The 20,862-nt window shown below is 41.0% G+C and overlaps 4 protein-coding genes across 9 annotated transcripts in view; all 4 read left to right on the forward strand.

The window, feature by feature from the left end:
* Nucleotides 1–20,862, forward strand: part of LOC307031498 (protocadherin gamma-C5-like) — a 199,205-nt gene that overhangs the window by 45,135 nt on the left and 133,208 nt on the right. The window lies entirely within an intron of this gene.
* Nucleotides 1,883–10,795, forward strand: LOC307034551 (protocadherin gamma-A10-like; the record flags this gene model as incomplete). The annotated part of the gene is made up of 6 exons (XM_079673377.1): nucleotides 1,883–3,390; nucleotides 6,279–6,977; nucleotides 7,807–7,921; nucleotides 8,264–8,560; nucleotides 8,825–10,152; nucleotides 10,769–10,795. The coding sequence occupies exons 1-6, from the start codon at nucleotides 2,254–2,256 to the stop codon at nucleotides 10,793–10,795; spliced, it is 3,603 nt and encodes a 1,200-aa protein (XP_079529503.1). The 5' UTR covers nucleotides 1,883–2,253.
* On the forward strand, nucleotides 7,652–20,431 carry LOC307034552 (uncharacterized protein; the record flags this gene model as incomplete). Its single annotated transcript, XM_079673378.1, has 5 exons — nucleotides 7,652–10,171; nucleotides 14,721–14,992; nucleotides 16,214–17,059; nucleotides 17,112–17,169; nucleotides 18,078–20,431. Exons 1-5 carry the CDS (start codon nucleotides 7,735–7,737, stop codon nucleotides 20,429–20,431), a joined length of 5,967 nt encoding a protein of 1,988 aa, XP_079529504.1. The 5' UTR covers nucleotides 7,652–7,734.
* On the forward strand, nucleotides 10,777–13,346 carry LOC307031508 (protocadherin gamma-A4-like; the record flags this gene model as incomplete). The annotated part of the gene is made up of 1 exon (XM_079668697.1): nucleotides 10,777–13,346. The coding sequence occupies exon 1, from the start codon at nucleotides 10,917–10,919 to the stop codon at nucleotides 13,344–13,346; it is 2,430 nt and encodes an 809-aa protein (XP_079524823.1). The 5' UTR covers nucleotides 10,777–10,916.

A 20,862-nucleotide genomic window follows, 5' to 3' on the forward strand; every position in this document is an offset into this window, starting at 1 on the left:
GTTGTTCCAATGCAAGCTGAGAGGTAACAGGGCAGCCAGAGCTGAATCCATTGTCCTCTCCAGGTCCACCGGCCCCAGTATGAACACTTGTCTCTGACTGTCCAGGTGAAACATGTGCTTTAATTAAGGATGTATCTGTCTCCTCATCTTCAATGTGAAGGGCTGACAGTTGCTTCTGGTGACACACACTGCACTTCAAAAATCTCCAATAGTCTTTGATTATGTGACTAGCTGGGCAAACAAAACTAGATCCATCCACCTTTATGGAATTTGTTTCCTCATTTTCTATTTTCATATTGAAGCTTGAACATGTATCCTGTGAGTGATGGTTGTGTTGGAGAGAAAAACAGTTGTTGTTTGGGGCAGAAGGAAACTTTATCTTTTCAGATTTCTGTTTACCATTTTCCACAGATCCTTTCGATCCACGCCTCGAGTGGATTTTCACTATGTCAATTTTGGCATTGAGTGCAGACAGTTTTAGTTCAAAAGCAAGTTTTGTCTTTTCTTTTCTAAGCTCCTCCTCTTGGGCTTCCAATGCATGCTTCCTCTTCAATGCAGCCATGCGTTCTTTAAGGACTGCTAAATGTGCTTCAACTTTGATTATTGCAGATGAGCGGTATGATAATCTGAACGATTTCTGTGGTCTGGAATCATTGTTCTTTAAACCTAACATGTGTGGTGCAATGTCCTTAGGATTTACCTCGTCAGAAGATCCACTTCTGTCCTGTGATGTGGCGTCTTGCATAATTTCTATGATTGGCGTTATTTAAATATCCAAATATGTTATTATCCACAGGAGAAAACGCTGTTGCATGCGCATGCCTGCGCGTCAGAGTGCGTAATCACTGTGTGCACCTGTTCCCACGGTCCGACTATTCTTTAAACTTGTTCCACTGTTCATTTATATGCGGCGAAACAATGACTCCAGCACTCCAATAGTGAGGCCGTTTTCCTATACAGCCACTGGAGAAAATCTTCAAATACCGCCCATGTTCCTGTGCCGTTGTTGAAGTCCGTCCAGGGCCCGGTGTGTCTTTTAAAGTGAAATCCAATACTCCACTTCAAGCGCAGGCAATCCAAAAATCCACAAAAAAGAACTTCAAAAAACAAGTCCGCTTTGATGGCATGGTTTTTTACTTTGTAGCGGCCAAAATCATATAGAAATAAAACAGACAATTAACTTAAAATAATACAGCCGCTGAGGCACTAGTTAGCAGATCTTACGCAGGGCAATGATCCAGGTCCAGACAAGATTCTCCGTTGTACATTTATTATGATCCAATATCATTGACAATGAACAGGTTTCCTATGGTTTGTTCCTTAAGCCTTTCCTATGGCTTTCCTTTCCTGTGGTTGGAAAACCCTGTGGCTCGAAACACCCTGGTAAAAAAAAAACGTTTGCCTACTAGTGCTCTGGCTTCCACTTCCACCTGTCTCCAATATATACAATTACACCAGGTGCTCTAATCACCCAGTGCCCAAAACATGCCTTCAAAATAAAAGCATAGAAACGACTTTAACTTATGAGACTAACTAAGAATACATTTACAATAAACACTATAAAACAGCAAGAAAATAAATGTTAAACTAGTAAATAATATAAAGAGATATATAGCTTCAACAGGTATTATTTCCCATACATTATTTGATAACATGGATTTCGGAGAATATGACGACTGGACACTAAGATGGCGTTTGGGTTACGGACTGACGTCGCGAGGCATTCTGTTTATTGTTTTTCTCAGTCATATTGCCGGCGGTCAAATACGTTATTCAATCCCAGAGAAAATGAAGAAGGGATCCCTTATTGGTAATGTCGCATTGGACCTCGGAATATCTGCGCAGAGGCTCCTTTCTGGTCGGGCACGTGTCGTGACAGGAGAAAGCATCCAGTACACCGAGCTGAAGACAGACAAAGGGACGCTGGTAGTAAATGAGAGGATAGACCGAGAGCAGCTTTGTTAGGAGGTAACACCCTGTAGCTTCAGCTTTGATTTGATTTTGGAAAACCCGATGGAACTGCATCACGTGACGATCGAAGTATTGGACATTAATAATAATTCACCTTCTTTTCATCAGCATGACATGCAATTAACGATTGGAGAATCAGCCGTACCTGGAGCACGTTTTGTTTTGCCAACAGCCAATGATCCTGATGTCGGAGTTAATGCACTGCAGGACTATCATTTATCTACAAATGAAAATGTTATTTAAAAAAAATATTCAAATACTGACGGAAGAAAATATGCTGAGATGGTTCTTGAGAAACCACTGGATAGAGAGCAATATCCAAGTTTGTCCCTAAAGCTGATAGCATTTGACGGTGGGATGCCACATAAATTGGGTACGGTAATTATAGATATCACTGTCTTGGATCATAACGATAATTCTCCTGTTTTCAATCAAACAGTTTATAAGGCCAATGTAGTGGAAAACTCCCCCGGAGGTACATATATCATCACGGTTAATGCCACTGACGCAGATAGCGGATCAAATGGTTTGATTTATTATTCTATTTCCAAAATGCAAGGCAGTATAGATATCATATTTGAAATTAGCAAAACAACGGGTGTGATATTTCTGTCAAGGCAGGTTGACTATGAAAAAGCAAAAAAGTATGAAATACGCATTGAAGCAACAGATCAAGGAGCTTTAACATACACAAGTAAGGTCATAGTTGAGGTGATTGATGTGAATGATAACTCACCTGTATTAAATGTCATGTCATTCACTAGTCCTGTGTCAGAAGACTCTCCTCCTGGTACAACTATTGGAATTATAAATGTGAAAGATCTTGATTCAGGTGAAAACGGAAAGGTAACATGTAAAATAGAACAAAATGCATCTTTCAAGATTAAATCTAATTTAAGAAATTACTACACTTTGGTAACAGATACTGTATTGGATCGTGAAAGTGTTTCAGAATATAATATCACTGTAGTTGCGACAGATGCAGGAAGGCCTCCTCTCTCAACAAGAAAACACTTTAATCTAAAGATCTCTGATGTGAACGATAATGCTCCTGCGTTTTCACAAAGTGTTTACAATGCGTTTATTGCAGAGAATAACTCCCCAGGTATTTCTGTTCTCACTGTGAGAGCTGAAGATCCTGATGAAAACCAAAACTCCCGTATATCTTATATTCTGGAAAATACTCAAATCGGTGGGTCCCCTGTTTCTGAATATGTTTCTATAAATGCAGAAAGCGGAGTTATACATGCAGTGCGCTCATTTGATTACGAGCAGATCAAACAGTTGGTTGTCATGATCAAAGCGCAGGATGGAGGCTCTCCTCCACTAAGTAGCAATGTGACTGTGAAAATACTGATCCAGGACCAGAACGACAACCCTCCTCAGGTCCTGTACCCAGTCCAGACTGGTGGCTCTCTGGTGGCTGAGATGGTGTCTCTTTGTGTTTCTAGTTTCCTTTTCAGCACCACGGACAGCTTATTTTTCTTACACAACCTTATTGAAATGATGTGTTTTAAACCTTGCAAAGATAAGCCTGTGGAAAGCAAATGGCTCCTGAATGATTTTCATTTGATATGTGTTATTTACTGCATTCTGTCTCAATGTGTTGTGAGGAAAGTAATGCAGCATCAGTAATGTTCAGCCTTCAGATGTGTGCACAGTGCACTGGCTATGTAATCATTGTTTAGATACCATTTATTTTTGTTATACAAATTTGGGAAACTGTTTCGTCACAAGAGCAGGTAAAACATACTCACGCTTGGAAAATAGAGATGCAGTTAGTGTGGTTTACGTTAGCAACACATGCATTTTGAACAGTGCTGTGCAATGTCTTAAGTAGAATCAGGATCCTCCACTTTCATGATAGTGCTTTAGGTGAGGGATTTATAAGACCTTCCAACCGCTGAATCATTTTAGGGAGTCAATCAAACGTGTTTCGTTTTTAAACATGCATATTTTTTGTAAATGAATATAAACTTTTTATTGATTATATATCAATGAAATATATATATATATATATATATATATATATATGTGTGTGTTTGTTTTTTCTTCTTCGACCGTGAGCACTGTAGACAACTTTTATTACATTACTCATTACATTTTATGTTATGTACACATGTTCTCTTTCCTAAAACATATACTCAGAATCTGGTATTAAATAACATGTCGAATGGCAAAGTATTTCAATTTAACTCATACAAGTATATCCTTTTTAAAGTCATTCTGAAATTATTTCTAGTTCAGTTGGTCAGCTTCAGAGTTTTAGTGTGGTCTGTGCTGTAATTGATGTTCAGCTTTTAGACTCTAAGGGACGCTGTTGGTCAGTAAATGATATCCTGTTAAATGTCGTCATTCAGTCCACCCCTAAGCAGACTATACAGTGGAGCAGGCTCTCTGTGTTTTGTCGAGGTTTAGGGCAAGAAAGAGACAACATCGTCTCACAGACTTGCATTTAAAGGTGGAGGACGGGAACCATCAGCAAACGGATATATCGAAACTAGTTTTACCGTCTTATCCACTGGTTACAGATTTTTTAATTCTGTGTTGCCGTGATGGCATTGCGGGGATCTCTCACCTTCATATGCGCAAGACTTCCATTGTTTTATGGATTTCGACGGCAAATAGGACCGCTTATGTTGCTGCTTCACACGGTTAATATGGTAGGAGCGCAGATTCGTTATTCTATTCCAGAGGAGATGAAGAAAGGCTCTGTCATCGGTAATGTAGCACAGGATCTGGGTTTGGATCTGAAGAGGCTTCGTTCTGGGCGGGCACGTATCGTGACCGGAGAAAACATCCACTACACCGAGCTGAAGACGGACAAAGGGATTCTAGTCGTGAAAGAGAGAATAGACCGAGAGCAGCTTTGTGGAGACGAAACGCCGTGTAGCTTCAGCTTTGAGGTGATTTTAGAAAACCCTATCGAGTTACACAGGGTAACTGTTGATGTTTTGGATATCAATGATCACGCTCCCGTCTTTCCAAATAAAGATAAGCATATCAAACTCGAAATTAGTGAATCGGCTGCAATCGGAGTACAGTTTCCACTGCAGAGCGCAGAGGATCTAGATGTGGGGCAAAATGCGTTGCAAGATTATATTTTATCACCAAACGATAATTTTATTTTGAAGCAACATGCAAATCCAGATGGAAGTAAATATGTTGAAATGGTGCTTCAGAAGCCTTTAGACAGAGAGCTACATCCCCATCTGTCTTTAAAACTGATCGCAGTTGACGGAGGAACTCCCCAGAGATCCGGTACAGTAAATATAGATGTCACTGTGTTAGATGCCAATGACAATGCTCCAATATTTAACCAATCAGTGTATAAAGCATCTCTGATGGAAAACACATTGAAAGGAACGAGCATCGTTACAGTGAATGCCACAGACGCGGACAGTGGTTCAAATGGACATATTACTTACAGTTTGTCAAAAACAAAAGGAAGTGCAGCAAATGTATTCAGTGTTGATGAAATCACCGGCATAGTTTCTGTGTCTGGGCAGATAGATTATGAAAAAGACAGAAAATACGAAGTGAGGGTAGAGGCAAAGGATCAGGGTGGTTTGACAGGAACAAGTAAAATTATATTTGATGTTTTGGATGTCAACGACAATGCACCAGTTATAAATATCATGTCATTTTCCAGCCCATTATCTGAAGACGCACTTCCTGGTACTACGGTTGCTGTTTTAAACATAAAAGATGCAGACGCTGAAAAAAAAGGGCAAATAAAATGTTCGATAGATGGTAAACTTCCCTTTAAGATAGAATCTTCTCTAACTAATTATTACAATTTGATCTCAGATCAACACTTTGATAGAGAATCTGTCTCAGAGTATAATATAACAATAACAGCCACTGACATGGGCTCTCCCCCACTTTCTAGCTCAACAAAATTACATCTTAAAATATCTGATGTAAATGATAACGCACCTTTATTTAATACAAATAGCTATTCCGCTTATATAACAGAGAACAATTCACCTGGAGCGACTATATTTGCTGTCAGCGCACGGGACTCTGATTGGAACCAAAACGCCAGAATCTCTTATCTTTTAGAGGAAACAGAAGTCAGTGGAAGTCCAGTTTCTAGTTTTGTGTCTTTAAACTCTGAAACTGGAGTTTTAAGTGCAGTTCGTTCTTTTGATTATGAGCAAATTAAAGAACTTCAGCTGGTAGTCAAAGCTCAGGATGGAGGCTCTCCTCCACTGAGTAGCAACGTGAATGTGAAAATACTGATCCAGGACCAGAACGACAACCCTCCTCAGGTCCTGTACCCAGTCCAGACTGGTGGCTCTCTGGTGGCTGAGATGGTGCCTCGTTCAGCAGATGTGGGCTATCTGGTCACTAAAGTGGTGGCTGTTGATGTGGACTCTGGACAGAATGCCTGGCTCTCCTATAAACTGCAGAAAGCCACAGACAGGGCGCTGTTTGAAGTGGGCTTACAGAATGGAGAAATAAGGACTATCCGCCAGGTGACTGATAAAGATGCTGTGAAACAAAGACTGTCTGTTATAGTGGAGGACAACGGGCAGCCCTCTCGTTCAGCTACAGTCATAGTTAACGTGATGGTGGCGGACAGCTTCCCGGAAGTGCTGTCTGAGTTCACTGACTTTACACAGGACAAGGAGTACAATGACAACCTGAGTTTTTACTTAGTGCTGGCTCTGGCTGTAGTGTCCTTCCTCTTCATCACGTGTTTAGTGGTTATTATATCAGTGAAGATCTACAGGTGGAGACAGTCTCGCATCATGTTTCACTCCAATCTCCCTGTGATTCCATATTATCCTCCACGTTACTCAGACACTTTGGGGACAGGGACTCTCCAACACGTGTACAATTACGAGGTGCGCAGGACGACTGACTCCAGAAAGAGTGACTGTAAGTTTGGCGAAACAGGTAGTCAGAACGTGCTGATAATGGACCCCAGTTCTACAGGGACGATGCAGCGGATACAGAGTGAAAAGAGCATCCTGGATGAACCTGACTCTCCTCTGGAGGTGAGGTGCAATTTGCAAAGTATTTACTTCTTGAGTATTGTTTCTTTGGATAAATAGTATTTGGTTACAGTTTATTTCTGAGAACAAGTGCAAGCGGTCACTTTCATCACCATATGTTGGACATCTCCTCTTTTAGTGAAAAAGCTTTCTATTCTGAAGACCTTCAACTTCCTTAAATGTCACATTTAATAAGAATCAATTGCCAATATAATAATAATAATAATAATAATAATAATAATAATTAATAATAATACAAAAAAAATAAAATAATAATAATAATAATAACAGCAACATTGGGAACGTCTCTCAGCATTTCCAAAAATAAATCGCCCTTACCAGTTAGGTTGTTGGAATTATCATTCGTTGTGTTGTTGTTGTTGTTGTTATTAATATGTTTGTGTTATTGAGGTCTAAAGTCAGAAGACATCCCATTATACATCGATATGCATCCAAACGCTTGTATATTAAAAGTGTTCCTTGTATTTAAACCACCATAAACATTACCGTGGATGGGCTGTGAGCGCCGCTCTTGATACATCACTGACTTACTGTCCAAATAAGCAGTGCCGTGGTCCACCCCTTTATCACCATTCTGTGTTTTACAGCTTAGAGAGAAGACGATGTGTCCTGTGAGGATTTAAAGAGCAGCATTTCTTCGTGAGCATTTCCTGCTGAAAACATCGTTTTTCAATTTATGGATTTATTTACATCAGTTTTGCTTTGAAAGGGATTTCTGCTTCCGACCTCTGGATTTATAATGGCTTGTTTGTGGATAACCGTGCGCAGAGGCAGATGGCAAGCACTGTTTGTGACTCTTTGTCTTTTCGAGCTGAGCTCAGTAGCTGGACAGGCTCGGTACTCCGTACCGGAGGAGCAGGCAGAAGGATCTTTTGTTGGAAACATCGCTAGAGATTTAGGTTTGGATGTGACGAGACTCATATCAGGTAAAGCTCGTATAATTACAAAAGGAAGCCGAAAGTACGTAGATTTAAACCAAGATAAAGGCAGCCTTGTTATTAAAGAGCGGATCGACCGAGAAGAGCTGTGTGGAAAGACGACGCCCTGTAGATTCAGTTTCGAGCTCATTTTAGAAAATCCAATCCAGCTTTACCGTGTAACAGTGGAGGTGATAGACATAAATGATAACAGTCCGTCGTTTCCAAAGGGGGAAATACATTTAAATATCGTTGAAAGTGTTACATCAGGGACTCGCTTCTCACTTGAGAGTGCAGACGACCCTGATGTTGGAATTAATGACATTCAAAAATACGTGCTAAAACCTTCAGATCATTTCAAATTGGAAGTGCAGATCCAGCCTGATGGAGGAAAATTCATCGAAATGGTTTTACAAACCCCGTTAGACCGGGAGAAAGAGGAGATTCACGATCTCGTGCTGATTGCTTCAGATGGAGGGGAGCCGCACAGATCAGGGACAGTGCGCATTCACATCACTGTGCTGGATGCTAACGATAATGCGCCAGTGTGCAGCCAGCCTGTTTATAAAGCAGAAGTCAAGGAAAACTCTCCTACAGGAACAGTGGTAACCAGTGTGAGTGCAACTGATGCAGATAAAGGAGTCAATGGTGAAGTATCTTATTCCATAGCTAATGTTGCCAGAGAGGTGAAAAATATTTTTGAAGTAAACATCAAAACCGGAGAAATTAAAGTTGCAGGTAATCTGGATTTTGAAAAATCCAAGACCTTTCAATTAAACGTTAAGGCTAGTGATCACGGGGGACATTCAGATACGTGCAAAGTTGTTATTCAAATTATTGACGAGAATGACAACGTCCCTACAATTCAGCTGATGTCATTTTCTAACTCTATATCTGAGGATTCTCCTCCAGGTACAACTATAGCTGTTATTAATGTGGATGATGAAGACTCTGATGGTAACGGTGTTGTAAAGTGCTCCATCAACTCTGATATACCTTTCAAAATCGAGTCTTCATTAACAGGATATTATACTATAGTAACCGAAGACTTCTTAGACAGAGAAAGTATTCCTGAGTACAATATCACCATCACCGTCTCTGACCAAGGCTCCCCACCTCTGACCAGCAGTAAAAACATAAATGTAAAGATTTCTGACGTGAATGACAGCCCGCCCAGATTTGACAAATCAGAATATAGTAAGAATATACCGGAAAATAACTCTCCGGGGTTTTCTGTGTTCACTCTGAGTGCTAGTGATTCAGACTGGGGTCAAAACGCTCGAGTTTCTTACTTTGTGGAGGAGAAAGAAATTAATGGGGCGGCTGTGACTTCCTTAGTGTCAGTCAATTCAGAAACTGGTGTCATTCATGCAGTGAAGTCTTTTGATTATGAGAAGATCAAGTGGTTTGAATTTAACGTAACTGCTCGCGATGCTGGATCCCCTCCTCTGAGTTCAGTGGCCACAGTTAAAATACTGATCCAGGATCAGAACGACAACCCTCCTCAGGTCCTGTACCCAGTCCAGACTGGTGGCTCTCTGGTGGCTGAGATGGTGCCTCGCTCAGCAGATGTGGGCTATCTGGTCACTAAAGTGGTGGCTGTTGATGTGGACTCTGGACAGAATGCCTGGCTCTCCTATAAACTGCAGAAAGCCACAGACAGGGCGCTGTTTGAAGTGGGCTTACAGAATGGAGAAATAAGGACTATCCGCCAGGTGACTGATAAAGATGCTGTGAAACAGAGACTGTCTGTTATAGTGGAGGACAACGGGCAGCCCTCTCGTTCAGCTACAGTCATTGTTAACGTGGTGGTGGCTGACAGCTTCCCGGAAGTGCTGTCTGAGTTCACTGACTTTACACAGGACAAGGAGTACAATGACAACCTGACTTTTTACTTAGTGCTGGCTCTGGCTGTAGTGTCCTTCCTCTTCATCACGTGTTTAGTGGTTATCATATCAGTGAAGATCTACAGGTGGAGACAGTCTCGCATCATGTTTCACTCCAATCTCCCTGTGATTCCTTATTATCCACCACGTTACTCAGACACTTTGGGGACAGGGACTCTCCAACACGTGTACAACTATGAGGTGTGCAGGACGACTGACTCCAGAAAGAGTGACTGTAAGTTCGGCGGAGCAGGTAGTCAGAACGTGCTGATAATGGACCCCAGTTCTACAGGGACGATGCAGCGGATACAGAGTGAAAAGAGCATCCTGGATGAACCTGACTCTCCTCTGGAGGTGAGGTGCAATTTGCAAAGTATTTACTTCTTGAATATTGTTTCTTTGGATAAATAGTATTTGGTTACAGTTTATTTCTGAGAACAAGTGCAAGCGGTCAGTTTCATCACCATATGTTGGACAGCTCCTCTTTTAGTGAAAAAGCCTTCTGTTCCGAAGAGCTTCAACTTCCTTAAATGTCACCTTTTATACGAATCAATTGCCTATAATAATAATAATAATAATAATAATAATAATAATAATAATAATAATAATAATAATAATAATAATAATAATAATAATAATAATAATAATAATAATAACAGCAACATTGGGAGCGTCTCTCAGCATTTCCCAAACTAAATTGCCCTGAACAGTTAGGTTGTTGGAATTATCATTAGTTCTGTTATTGTGGCTATTAATATGTCTGTGTTGTTGAGGTCTAAAGTCAGAAGCCATCCCATTATACATCGATATGCACCCAAACGCTTGTATATTAAAAGTGTTCCTTATATTTAAACCACCATAAACATTACCGTGGATGGGCTCTGAGCGCCGCTGTTGATACATCACTGACTTACTGTCCAAATAAGCAGTGCCGTGGTCCACCCCTTTATCACCATTCTGTGTTTTACAGCTTAGAGAGAAGACATGTGTCCTGTGAGGATTTAAAGAGCAGCATTTCTTCGTGAGCATTTCCTGCTGAAAACATAGTTTTTCAATTTATGGATTTATTTACATCAGATTTGCATTGAAAGGGATTTCTGCGTCCGACCTCTGGATTTATGATGGCTTGTTTGTGGATAACCGCGCGGAGAGGCCGATGGCAAGCACTGTTTGTGACTCTTTGTCTTTTCGAGCTGAGCTCAGTAGCTGGACAGGCTCGGTACTCCGTACCGGAGGAGCAGGCAGAAGGCTCTGTTGTTGGAAACATCGCTAGAGATTTAGGTTTGGATGTGACGAGGCTCATATCAGGTAAAGCTCGTATTATTACAAAAGGAAGCCGAAAGTACGTTGATTTAAACCGAGATAAAGGCAGCCTTGTTATTAAAGAGCGGATCGACCGAGAAGAGCTGTGTGGAAAGACGACGCCCTGTAGCTTCAGTTTCGAGCTCATTTTAGAAAACCCAATCCAGCTTTACCGTGTAACAGTGGAGGTGATAGATATAAATGATAACAGCCCGTCTTTTCCTAAGAACGAAATCAATTTAAATATCGTTGAAAGTGTTACATCAGGGACTCGCTTTTCAGTAGAGAGTGCAGACGACCCTGATGTTGGAATTAATGACATTCAAAAATACATGCTTAAACCCTCAGATCATTTCAAATTGGAAGTGCAGATCCAGCCTGATGGAGTAAAATTCATCGAAATGGTTTTACAAACCCCGTTAGACCGGGAGAAAGAGGAGACCCACAATCTCGTGCTGGTTGCTTCAGATGGAGGGGAGCCGCACAGATCAGGGACAGTGCGCATTCACATCACTGTGCTGGATGCTAACGATAATGCGCCAGTGTGCAGCCAGCCTGTTTATAAAGCAGAAGTCAAGGAAAACTCTCCTACAGGAACAGTGGTAACCAGTGTGAGTGCAACTGATGCAGATAAAGGAGTTTATGGTGAAGTTACATTTTCCATATCTCACGTTGCAAAAGAAGCAAAAAATATGTTTGAAGTAAATGTTATAACTGGAGAAATTAAAGTTGCAGGTAATCTGGATTTTGAAAAATCTAAGACCTTTCAATTAAACGTTAAGGCTAGTGACCACGGGGGACATTCAGATACGTGCAAAGTTGTTATTCAAATGATGGACGAGAATGACAATGTCCCTACAATACAGCTGATGTCATTTTCTAACTCTATATCTGAGGATTCTCCTCCAGGTACAACTATAGCTGTTATTAATGTTGATGATGAAGACTCTGATGGTAACGGTGTTGTAAAGTGCTCAATCAACTCTGACATACCTTTCAAAATTGAGTCCTCATTAACAGGATATTATACTATAGTAACCAAAGATTACTTAGACAGAGAAAGTATTCCTGAGTACAATATCACCATCACCGTCTCTGACCAAGGCTCCCCGCCTCTGACCAGCAGTAAAAATATAAATGTAAAAGTTTCTGACGTGAATGACAGCCCACCCAGATTTGACCAATCAGAATATAGTAAGACTGTACCGGAGAATAACACTCCAGGGTTTTCTGTGTTCACTCTGAGTGCTAGTGATTCAGACTGGGGTCAAAACGCTCGAGTTTCTTACTTTCTGGAGGAGAAAGAGATTAATGGGGCAGCTGTGACTTCCTTAGTGTCAGTCAATTCAGAAAATGGTGTCATTCATGCAGTGAGGTCTTTTGATTATGAGAAGATCAAGTGGTTTGAATTTAACGTAACTGCTCGCGATGCTGGATCCCCTCCTCTGAGTTCAGTGGCCACAGTTAAAATACTGATCCAGGACCAGAACGACAACCCTCCTCAGGTCCTGTACCCAGTCCAGACTGGTGGCTCTCTGGTGGCTGAGATGGTGCCTCGTTCAGCAGATGTGGGCTATCTGGTCACTAAAGTGGTGGCTGTTGATGTGGACTCTGGACAGAATGCCTGGCTCTCCTATAAACTGCAGAAAGCCACAGACAGGGCGCTGTTTGAAGTGGGCTTACAGAATGGAGAAATAAGGACTATCCGCCAGGTGACTGATAAAGATGCTGTGAAACAAAGACTGTCTGTTATAGTGGAGGACAACGGGCAGCCCTCTCGTTCAGCTACAGTCATTGTTAACGTGGTGGTGGCTGACAGCTTCCCGGAAGTGCTGTCTGACTTCACTGACTTTACACAGGACAAGGAGTACAATGACAACCTGACTTTTTACTTAGTGCTGGCTCTGGCTGTAGTGTCCTTCCTCTTCATCACGTGTTTAGTGGTTATTATATCAGTGAAGATCTACAGGTGGAGACAGTCTCGCATCATGTTTCACTCCAATCTCCCTGTGATTCCATATTATCCACCACGTTACTCAGACACTTTGGGGACAGGGACTCTCCAACACGTGTACAATTACGAGGTGTGCAGGACGACTGACTCCAGAAAGAGTGACTGTAAGTTTGGCACAGCCCAGAGTCAGAATGTGCTGATAATGGACCCCAGTTCTACAGGGACGATGCAGCGGATACAGAGTGAAAAGAGCATCCTGGATGAACCTGACTCTCCTCTAGAGGTGAGTTAGGAAAATATTGCTTTGCTTTTTGTTTCTGCGTACACTTTGTGCAATGATAAAGAACAGTTGAACACAACACCTCACTTTCAGCACCATAGAAAGACTGTTATACCTGAATCTCCTTTAGAGGTGAGTCAAACATAGCTTCATATTTTTTGCGCCTTTGTTCTCTTTGTGTTTCTAGTTTCCTTTTCAGCACCACGGACAGCTTATTTTTCTTACACAACCTTATTGAAATTATGTGTTTTAAACATTGCAAAGATAAGCCTGTGGAAAGCAAATGGCTCCTGAATGATTTTCATTTGATATGTGTTATTTACTGCATTCTGTCTCAATGCGTTGTGAGGAAAGTAATGCAGCATCAGTAATGTTCAGCCTTCAGATGTGTGCACAGAGCACTGGCTATGTAATCATTGTTTAGATACCATTTATTTTAGTTATACACATTTGGGAAACTGTTTCATCACAAGAGCAGGTAAAACATACTCACGCTTGGAAAATAGAAATGCAGTTAGTGTGGTTTACGTTAGCAACACATGCATTTTGAACAGTGCTTTGCAATGTCTTAATTAGAATCAGGATCCTCCACTTTCATGATAGTGCTTTAGGTGAGGGATTTATAAGACCTTCAAACCGCTGAATCATTTTAGGGAGTCAATCAAACGTGTTTCGTTTTTAAACATGCATATTTTTTGTAAATTAATATAAACTTTTTATTGATGATATATCAATGAAATATATATATATATATGTGTTTGTTTTTTCTTCTTCGACTGTGAGCACTGTAGACAACTTTTATTACATTACTCATTACATTTTAATTTATGTACACATGTTCTCTTTCCTAAAACATATACTCAGAATCTGGTATTAAATAACATTTCGAATGGCAAAGTATTTCAATTTAACTCATACAAGTATATCTTTTTTTAAGTCATTCTGAAATTATTTCTAGTTCAGTTTGTCAGCTTCAGAGCTTTAGTGTGGTTTGTGCTGTAATTTATGTTCAGCTTTTAGACTCTAAGGGACGCTGTTGGTCAGTAAATGATATCCTGTTAAATGTCGTCATTCAGTCCACCCCTAAGCAGACTATAGAGTGGAGAAGGCTTTCGGTGTTTTGTCGAGGTTCAGGGCACGAAAGAGACAACATCATCTCACAGACTTGCATTTAAAGGTGGAGGACGTGATTAACCACCAGCAAACGGATACATCGAAACTAGTTTTACTTTCTTGTCCACTGGTTAAAGATTTTTTTATTCTGTGTTGCCGTGATGGCATTGCGGGGATCTCTCACCTTCATATGCGCAAGACTGCCATTATGTTATGGATTTCGACGGCAAATAGGACTGCTTATGTTGCTGCTTCACACGGTTAATATGGTAGGAGCGCAGATTCGATATTCTATTCCAGAGGAGATGAAGAAAGGCTCTGTCATCGGTAATGTAGCACAGGATCTGGGTTTGGATCTGAAGAGGCTCCGTTCTGGGCGGGCCCGTATCGTGACGGGAGAAAACATCCACTACACCGAGCTGAAGACGGACAAAGGGATTCTAGTCGTGAAAGAGAGAATAGACCGAGAGCAGCTTTGTGGAGACGAAACACCGTGTAGCTTCAGCTTTGAGGTGATTTTAGAAAACCCTATCGAGTTACACAGGGTAACTGTTGAGGTTTTAGATATCAATGATCATTCTCCCGTCTTTCCAAATAAAGATAAGCCTATCTGTTTTGAAATGAGTGAATCTGCTGCAGTTGGAGTGCAGTTTCCACTGCAGAGCGCAGAGGATCTAGATGTGGGGCAAAATGCGTTGCAAGATTATATTTTATCTCCAAACGATCATTTTATTTTGAAGCAACATGCAAATCCAGATGGAAGTAAATATGTTGAAATGGTGCTTCAGAAGCCTTTAGACAGAGAGCTACATCCCAATCTGTCTTTAAAACTGATCGCAGTTGACGGAGGAACTCCCCAGAGATCCGGTACAGTAAATATAGATGTCACTGTGTTAGATGCAAACGACAATATTCCGGTTTTTGACCAATCAGTGTATAAAGCATCTCTGATGGAAAACACATTGAAAGGCACGAGCATTTTCTCAGTGAATGCCACAGATGCTGACAGTGGTTCAAATGGACATATTACTTACAGTCTGTCAAAAACAAAAGGAAGTGCAGCAAATGTATTCAGTATTCATGAAAACACCGGCATAGTTTCTGTGTCTGGGCAGATAGATTATGAAAAAGACAGAAAATACGAAGTGAGGGTAGAGGCAAAGGATCAGGGTGGCTTAATTGGAACAAGTAAAATTATATTAGATGTTTTGGATGTCAACGACAATGCCCCTGTTATAAATATTATGTCATTTTCCAGCCCATTGTCTGAAGACGCACGTCCTGGTACTACGGTTGCTGTTTTAAACATAAAAGATGCAGACTCTGAAAAAAACGGGCAAATAAAATGTTCAATAGTTGGTAAACTTCCCTTTAAGATAGAATCTTCTATAACAAATTATTACAATTTGATCTCAGATCAATACTTTGATAGGGAATCTGTCACAGAGTATAATATAACAATAACAGCCACTGACATGGGCTCTCCCCCACTTTCTAGTTCAACAAAATTACATCTTAAAATATCTGATGTAAATGATAACGCACCATTATTTAATCAAAATAGTTACTCCGCTTACATAACAGAGAACAATTTACCTGGAGCGACTATATTTGCTGTCAGCGCACGGGACTCTGATTGGAACCAAAACGCCAGAATTTCTTATCTTTTAGAGGAAACACAAGTCAGTGGAAGTCCAGTTTCTACTTATGTGTCTTTAAACTCTGAAACTGGAGTTATTAGTGCACTTCGTTCTTTTGATTATGAGCAAATTAAAGTGCTTCAGCTGGTAGTCAAAGCTCAGGATGGAGGCTCTCCTCCACTCAGTAACAACGTGACTGTGAAAATACTGATCCAGGACCAGAACGACAACCCTCCTCAGGTCCTGTACCCAGTCCATACTGGTGGCTCTCTGGTGGCTGAGATGGTGCCTCGTTCAGCAGATGTGGGTTATCTGGTCACTAAAGTGGTGGCTGTTGATGTGGACTCTGGACAGAATGCCTGGCTCTCCTATAAACTGCAGAAAGCCACAGACAGGGTGCTGTTTGAAGTGGGCTTACAGAATGGAGAAATAAGGACTATCCGCCAGGTGACTGATAAAGATGCTGTGAAACAAAGACTGTCTGTTATAGTGGAGGACAACGGGCAGCCCTCTCGTTCAGCTACAGTCATTGTTAACGTGGTGGTGGCGGACAGCTTCCCGGAAGTGTTGTCTGAGTTCACTGACTTTACACAGGACAAGGAGTACAATGACAACCTGACTTTTTACTTAGTGCTGGCTCTGGCTGTAGTGTCCTTCCTCTTCATCACGTGTTTAGTGGTTATCATATCAGTGAAGATCTACAGGTGGAGACAGTCTCGCATCATGTTTCACTCCAATCTCCCTGTGATTCCATATTATCCACCACGTTACTCAGACACTTTGGGGACAGGGACTCTCCAACACGTGTACAACTACGAGGTGTGCAGGACGACTGACTCCAGAAAGAGTGACTGTAAGTTCGGCAGAGCCGGTAGTCAGAACGTGCTGATAATGGACCCCAGTTCTACAGGGACGATGCAGCGAATACAGAGTGAAAAGAGCATCCTGGATGAACCTGACTCTCCTCTAGAGGTTAGTCAAATAATAGCTTACTGTGACGGTTCCCCTCTTTCTGTGTTTATAGACATTGTCAGTGAAGCGCTGCATCTATATTCAGCAACATGGGCAGCATATCTTCTCTCGTTTGATATGAATACCGCTTCATTATTTACATTCAGAACTTTCCAAAAATATTCTTTCCACTTTTTCCATCTTATTAATATGCTGGTTTTTGGTTTTACATCGATAACGTTTTTTAGACGCATTTTGTTTTAGATTGGTCTTGTCATTTTTTAAACATGGTTTGCATTGAGGCTGCTCTCCGTAGTCTGTTAAAAAGTTTGAAATCGTGGTTGTGGTTTACTCAGGACATGAAATGTTTTACTAACAATCAATGTGTTCCTTATTTAATCTCAATTAGTTTTACCAAGCCCCATGTTTTATATGTCCCATTGCTTCGCCAAAATTAAATAGGATTGAAGTTGTACTTTGCTGTGTTCATTTGGGTTACTTGTTTGGTAATTATGTTTATATTTTCGTTTATAAAGATGTATCTGCAAACCAATGCATACATGATAATAATTAATTTGAGATGAATATGTATTTTATTTTACGGAATAGGCTACTTGGATTACGGATTTTGTCATAGTTTGAGTATGCACCATTCAGATTTGATCAATAATTTAATATTTCCAGAATGTATTCTATGTTGCACGGTGTTACTGATGTTGGACTCTAAGCGACGCTGTTGGTTAATCTACGTTTTTCCAAAACATTATCACAAAGTCCCCTCCCTATGAGAGAAAAGGAGGTGGTGTGCACTTAGTGGGCTGATATCTGAGGGTAACACACTAGCAAGCATTTCAATCTCAATTCGGATAAATACAAACTAACGGATACGGGTCGTGTTTGTTTCGTTGCAGAGTATATTTTCCTATTTTTATTTTTGCAATGGCGTGTGGAATCTCTCCACACTCGCGATGCGTGAGATGTCACTTTGGCTGCGGACAGAAGTGGAAACTCTTGTTTTTCTTTCTGTATCTAATTCAAGTGGTCAGCGGACAAATCCGATATTCTATCCCAGAAGGGATGAAGAAAGGCTCCCTCATAGGTAATGTAGCACAGGACCTTGGTTTGGATCTGAAGAGGCTCCGTTCTGGGCGGGCCCGTATCGTCACCGGAGAAAACATCCAGTACACCGAGCTGAAGACAGACAAAGGGATTCTAGTCGTGAAAGAGAGAATAGACCGAGAGCAGCTTTGTGGAGACGAAACGCCATGCAGCTTCAGCTTTGAGGTGATTTTAGAAAACCCGATGGAGTTGCATCAAATTACAGTAGAAATAACAGACATAAATGATAATTCTCCCGCTTTCAAAAAAGATACTATCCGTTTTGAAATCAGCGAAATTGCCAGTGCTGGCGCTCGTTTTCCGTTGACGAGTGCAGAAGACCCAGATGTTGGTGTCAACGGATTAAAGGAATATGTTTTGTCCGAGAATGAGTATTTTGTAGTGAAACAAACCTCTAATGCAGATGGAAAGAAATACGCAGAGATGGTGCTGCAGAAGCCATTAGACAGGGAGACCAACCCTAATCTTTCTCTAAAGCTGATAGCTGTTGACGGTGGATCTCCGCAGAGATCCGGTACAGTAAATATAGATATTACTGTTCTTGATGTGAATGATAATGCACCTGTATTTAATCAGTCTGTATACAAAGCTACAGTAACGGAAAACGCTCCAAGAGATACTTACGTTACCACTGTTAACGCCAGTGACCAAGATTTTGGGTCAAATAGTATTGTAACGTATTATTTTTCCGACATCAGCAGTGGTCTTAGTAATTTGTTTACAGTTAATGAACAATCTGGTGTAGTTCTTATAACAGGGTTAATTGATTATGAAAAAGAAAAAAAATACGAGCTCAGAATAGATGCAAAAGATCAGGGAGGTTTGACAGATTCCAGTAAAGTAATAATTGAAGTAGGTGATGTAAATGACAACTCCCCTACGATTAGTGTCATGTCCTTCACTAGCCCTGTGTCAGAAGACTCCCCTCCTGGTACAACTATTGGCATTATAAATGTGAAAGATCTTGATTCAGGTGACAACGGACAGGTAACATGTAAAATAGAACAAAATACCGTTTTTAAGATTACATCTAATTTAAGAAATTACTACACTTTGGTAACAGATACGGTATTGGATCGTGAAAGTGTTTCAGAATATAATATCACTGTAGTTGCGACAGATGCAGGAAGGCCTCCTCTCTCGACAAGAAAAAACTTTAATTTAAAGATCTCTGATGTTAACGATAATCCTCCTGTGTTTTCACAAAGTGTTTACAATGCGTTTATTGCAGAAAATAACTCTCCAGGTATTTCTGTTCTCACTATGGGAGCTGAAGATCCTGATGAAAACGAAAAATCCCGTATATCTTATATTCTGGAAGATACTAAAATTGGTGGGTCTCCCGTTTTTGAATATGTTTCTATAAATGCAGAAAGCGGAGTTATACATGCAGTGCGCTCATTTGATTACGAGCAGATCAAACAGTTGGTTTTCGTAGTCAAAGCTCAGGATGGAGGCTCTCCTCCACTCAGTAGCAATGTGACTGTGAAAATACTGATCCAGGACCAGAACGACAACCCTCCTCAGGTCCTGTACCCAGTCCAGACTGGTGGCTCTCTGGTGGCTGAGATGGTGCCTCGTTCAGCAGATGTGGGCTATCTGGTCACTAAAGTGGTGGCTGTTGATGTGGACTCTGGACAGAATGCCTGGCTCTCCTATAAACTGCAGAAAGCCACAGACAGGGCGCTGTTTGAAGTGGGCTTACAGAATGGAGAAATAAGGACTATCCGCCAGGTGACTGATAAAGATGCTGTGAAACAAAGACTGACTGTTATAGTGGAGGACAACGGGCAGCCCTCTCGTTCAGCTACAGTCATTGTTAACGTGGTGGTGGCTGACAGCTTCCCGGAAGTGCTGTCTGAGTTCACTGACTTTACACAGGACAAGGAGTACAATGACAACCTGACTTTTTACTTAGTGCTGGCTCTGGCTGTAGTGTCCTTCCTCTTCATCACGTGTTTAGTGGTTATTATATCAGTGAAGATCTACAGGTGGAGACAGTCTCGCATCATGTTTCACTCCAATCTCCCTGTGATTCCATATTATCCTCCACGTTACTCAGACACTTTGGGGACAGGGACTCTCCAACACGTGTACAATTACGAGGTGTGCAGGACGACTGACTCCAGAAAGAGTGACTGTAAGTTCGGCAGAGCCGGTCAGAACGTGCTGATAATGGACCCCAGTTCTACAGGGACAATGCAGCGGATACAGAGTGAAAAGAGCATCCTGGATGAACCTGACTCTCCTCTAGAGGTTAGTCAAACATACTAGCTTCGTATTGTTGGCTCCTTTATTCTCTTTTTGTTTCTAGTTTCATTTTCAGCACCACGGACCGCATAGTTTTCTTACAAAACCTGATCGAAATGCTGCATCTGTTAAACATTACAAACATTATTCTACGGAAAGCAAATGCTCCTGAATGACTTTCATTTTAAATGTAACATCCACTTTATTCTATCTCAATGTGTTTTGAGGAAAGTAATGCAGCATCAGTCACTTTCATCCTTTAGATGTTCGTGCATTTTACTGGCAACGTAATCATTGTTTAGATACAATTTATTTTAGTTCGACAAATTAGGAAAAAAAATTGTCACAAGAGCAGGTTAAACATACTCACGCTTGGAAAATAGAGATGCAGTTGGCTACACATGCATTTTGAAAAGTGCTCTACAATTTCTTAAGTAGAGCCAGGATCTTCATGA

This window comes from Notothenia rossii, assembly GCF_949606895.1.
Source record: "Notothenia rossii genome assembly, chromosome: 3".
Taxonomy (NCBI): Eukaryota; Metazoa; Chordata; class Actinopteri; order Perciformes; family Nototheniidae; genus Notothenia; species Notothenia rossii.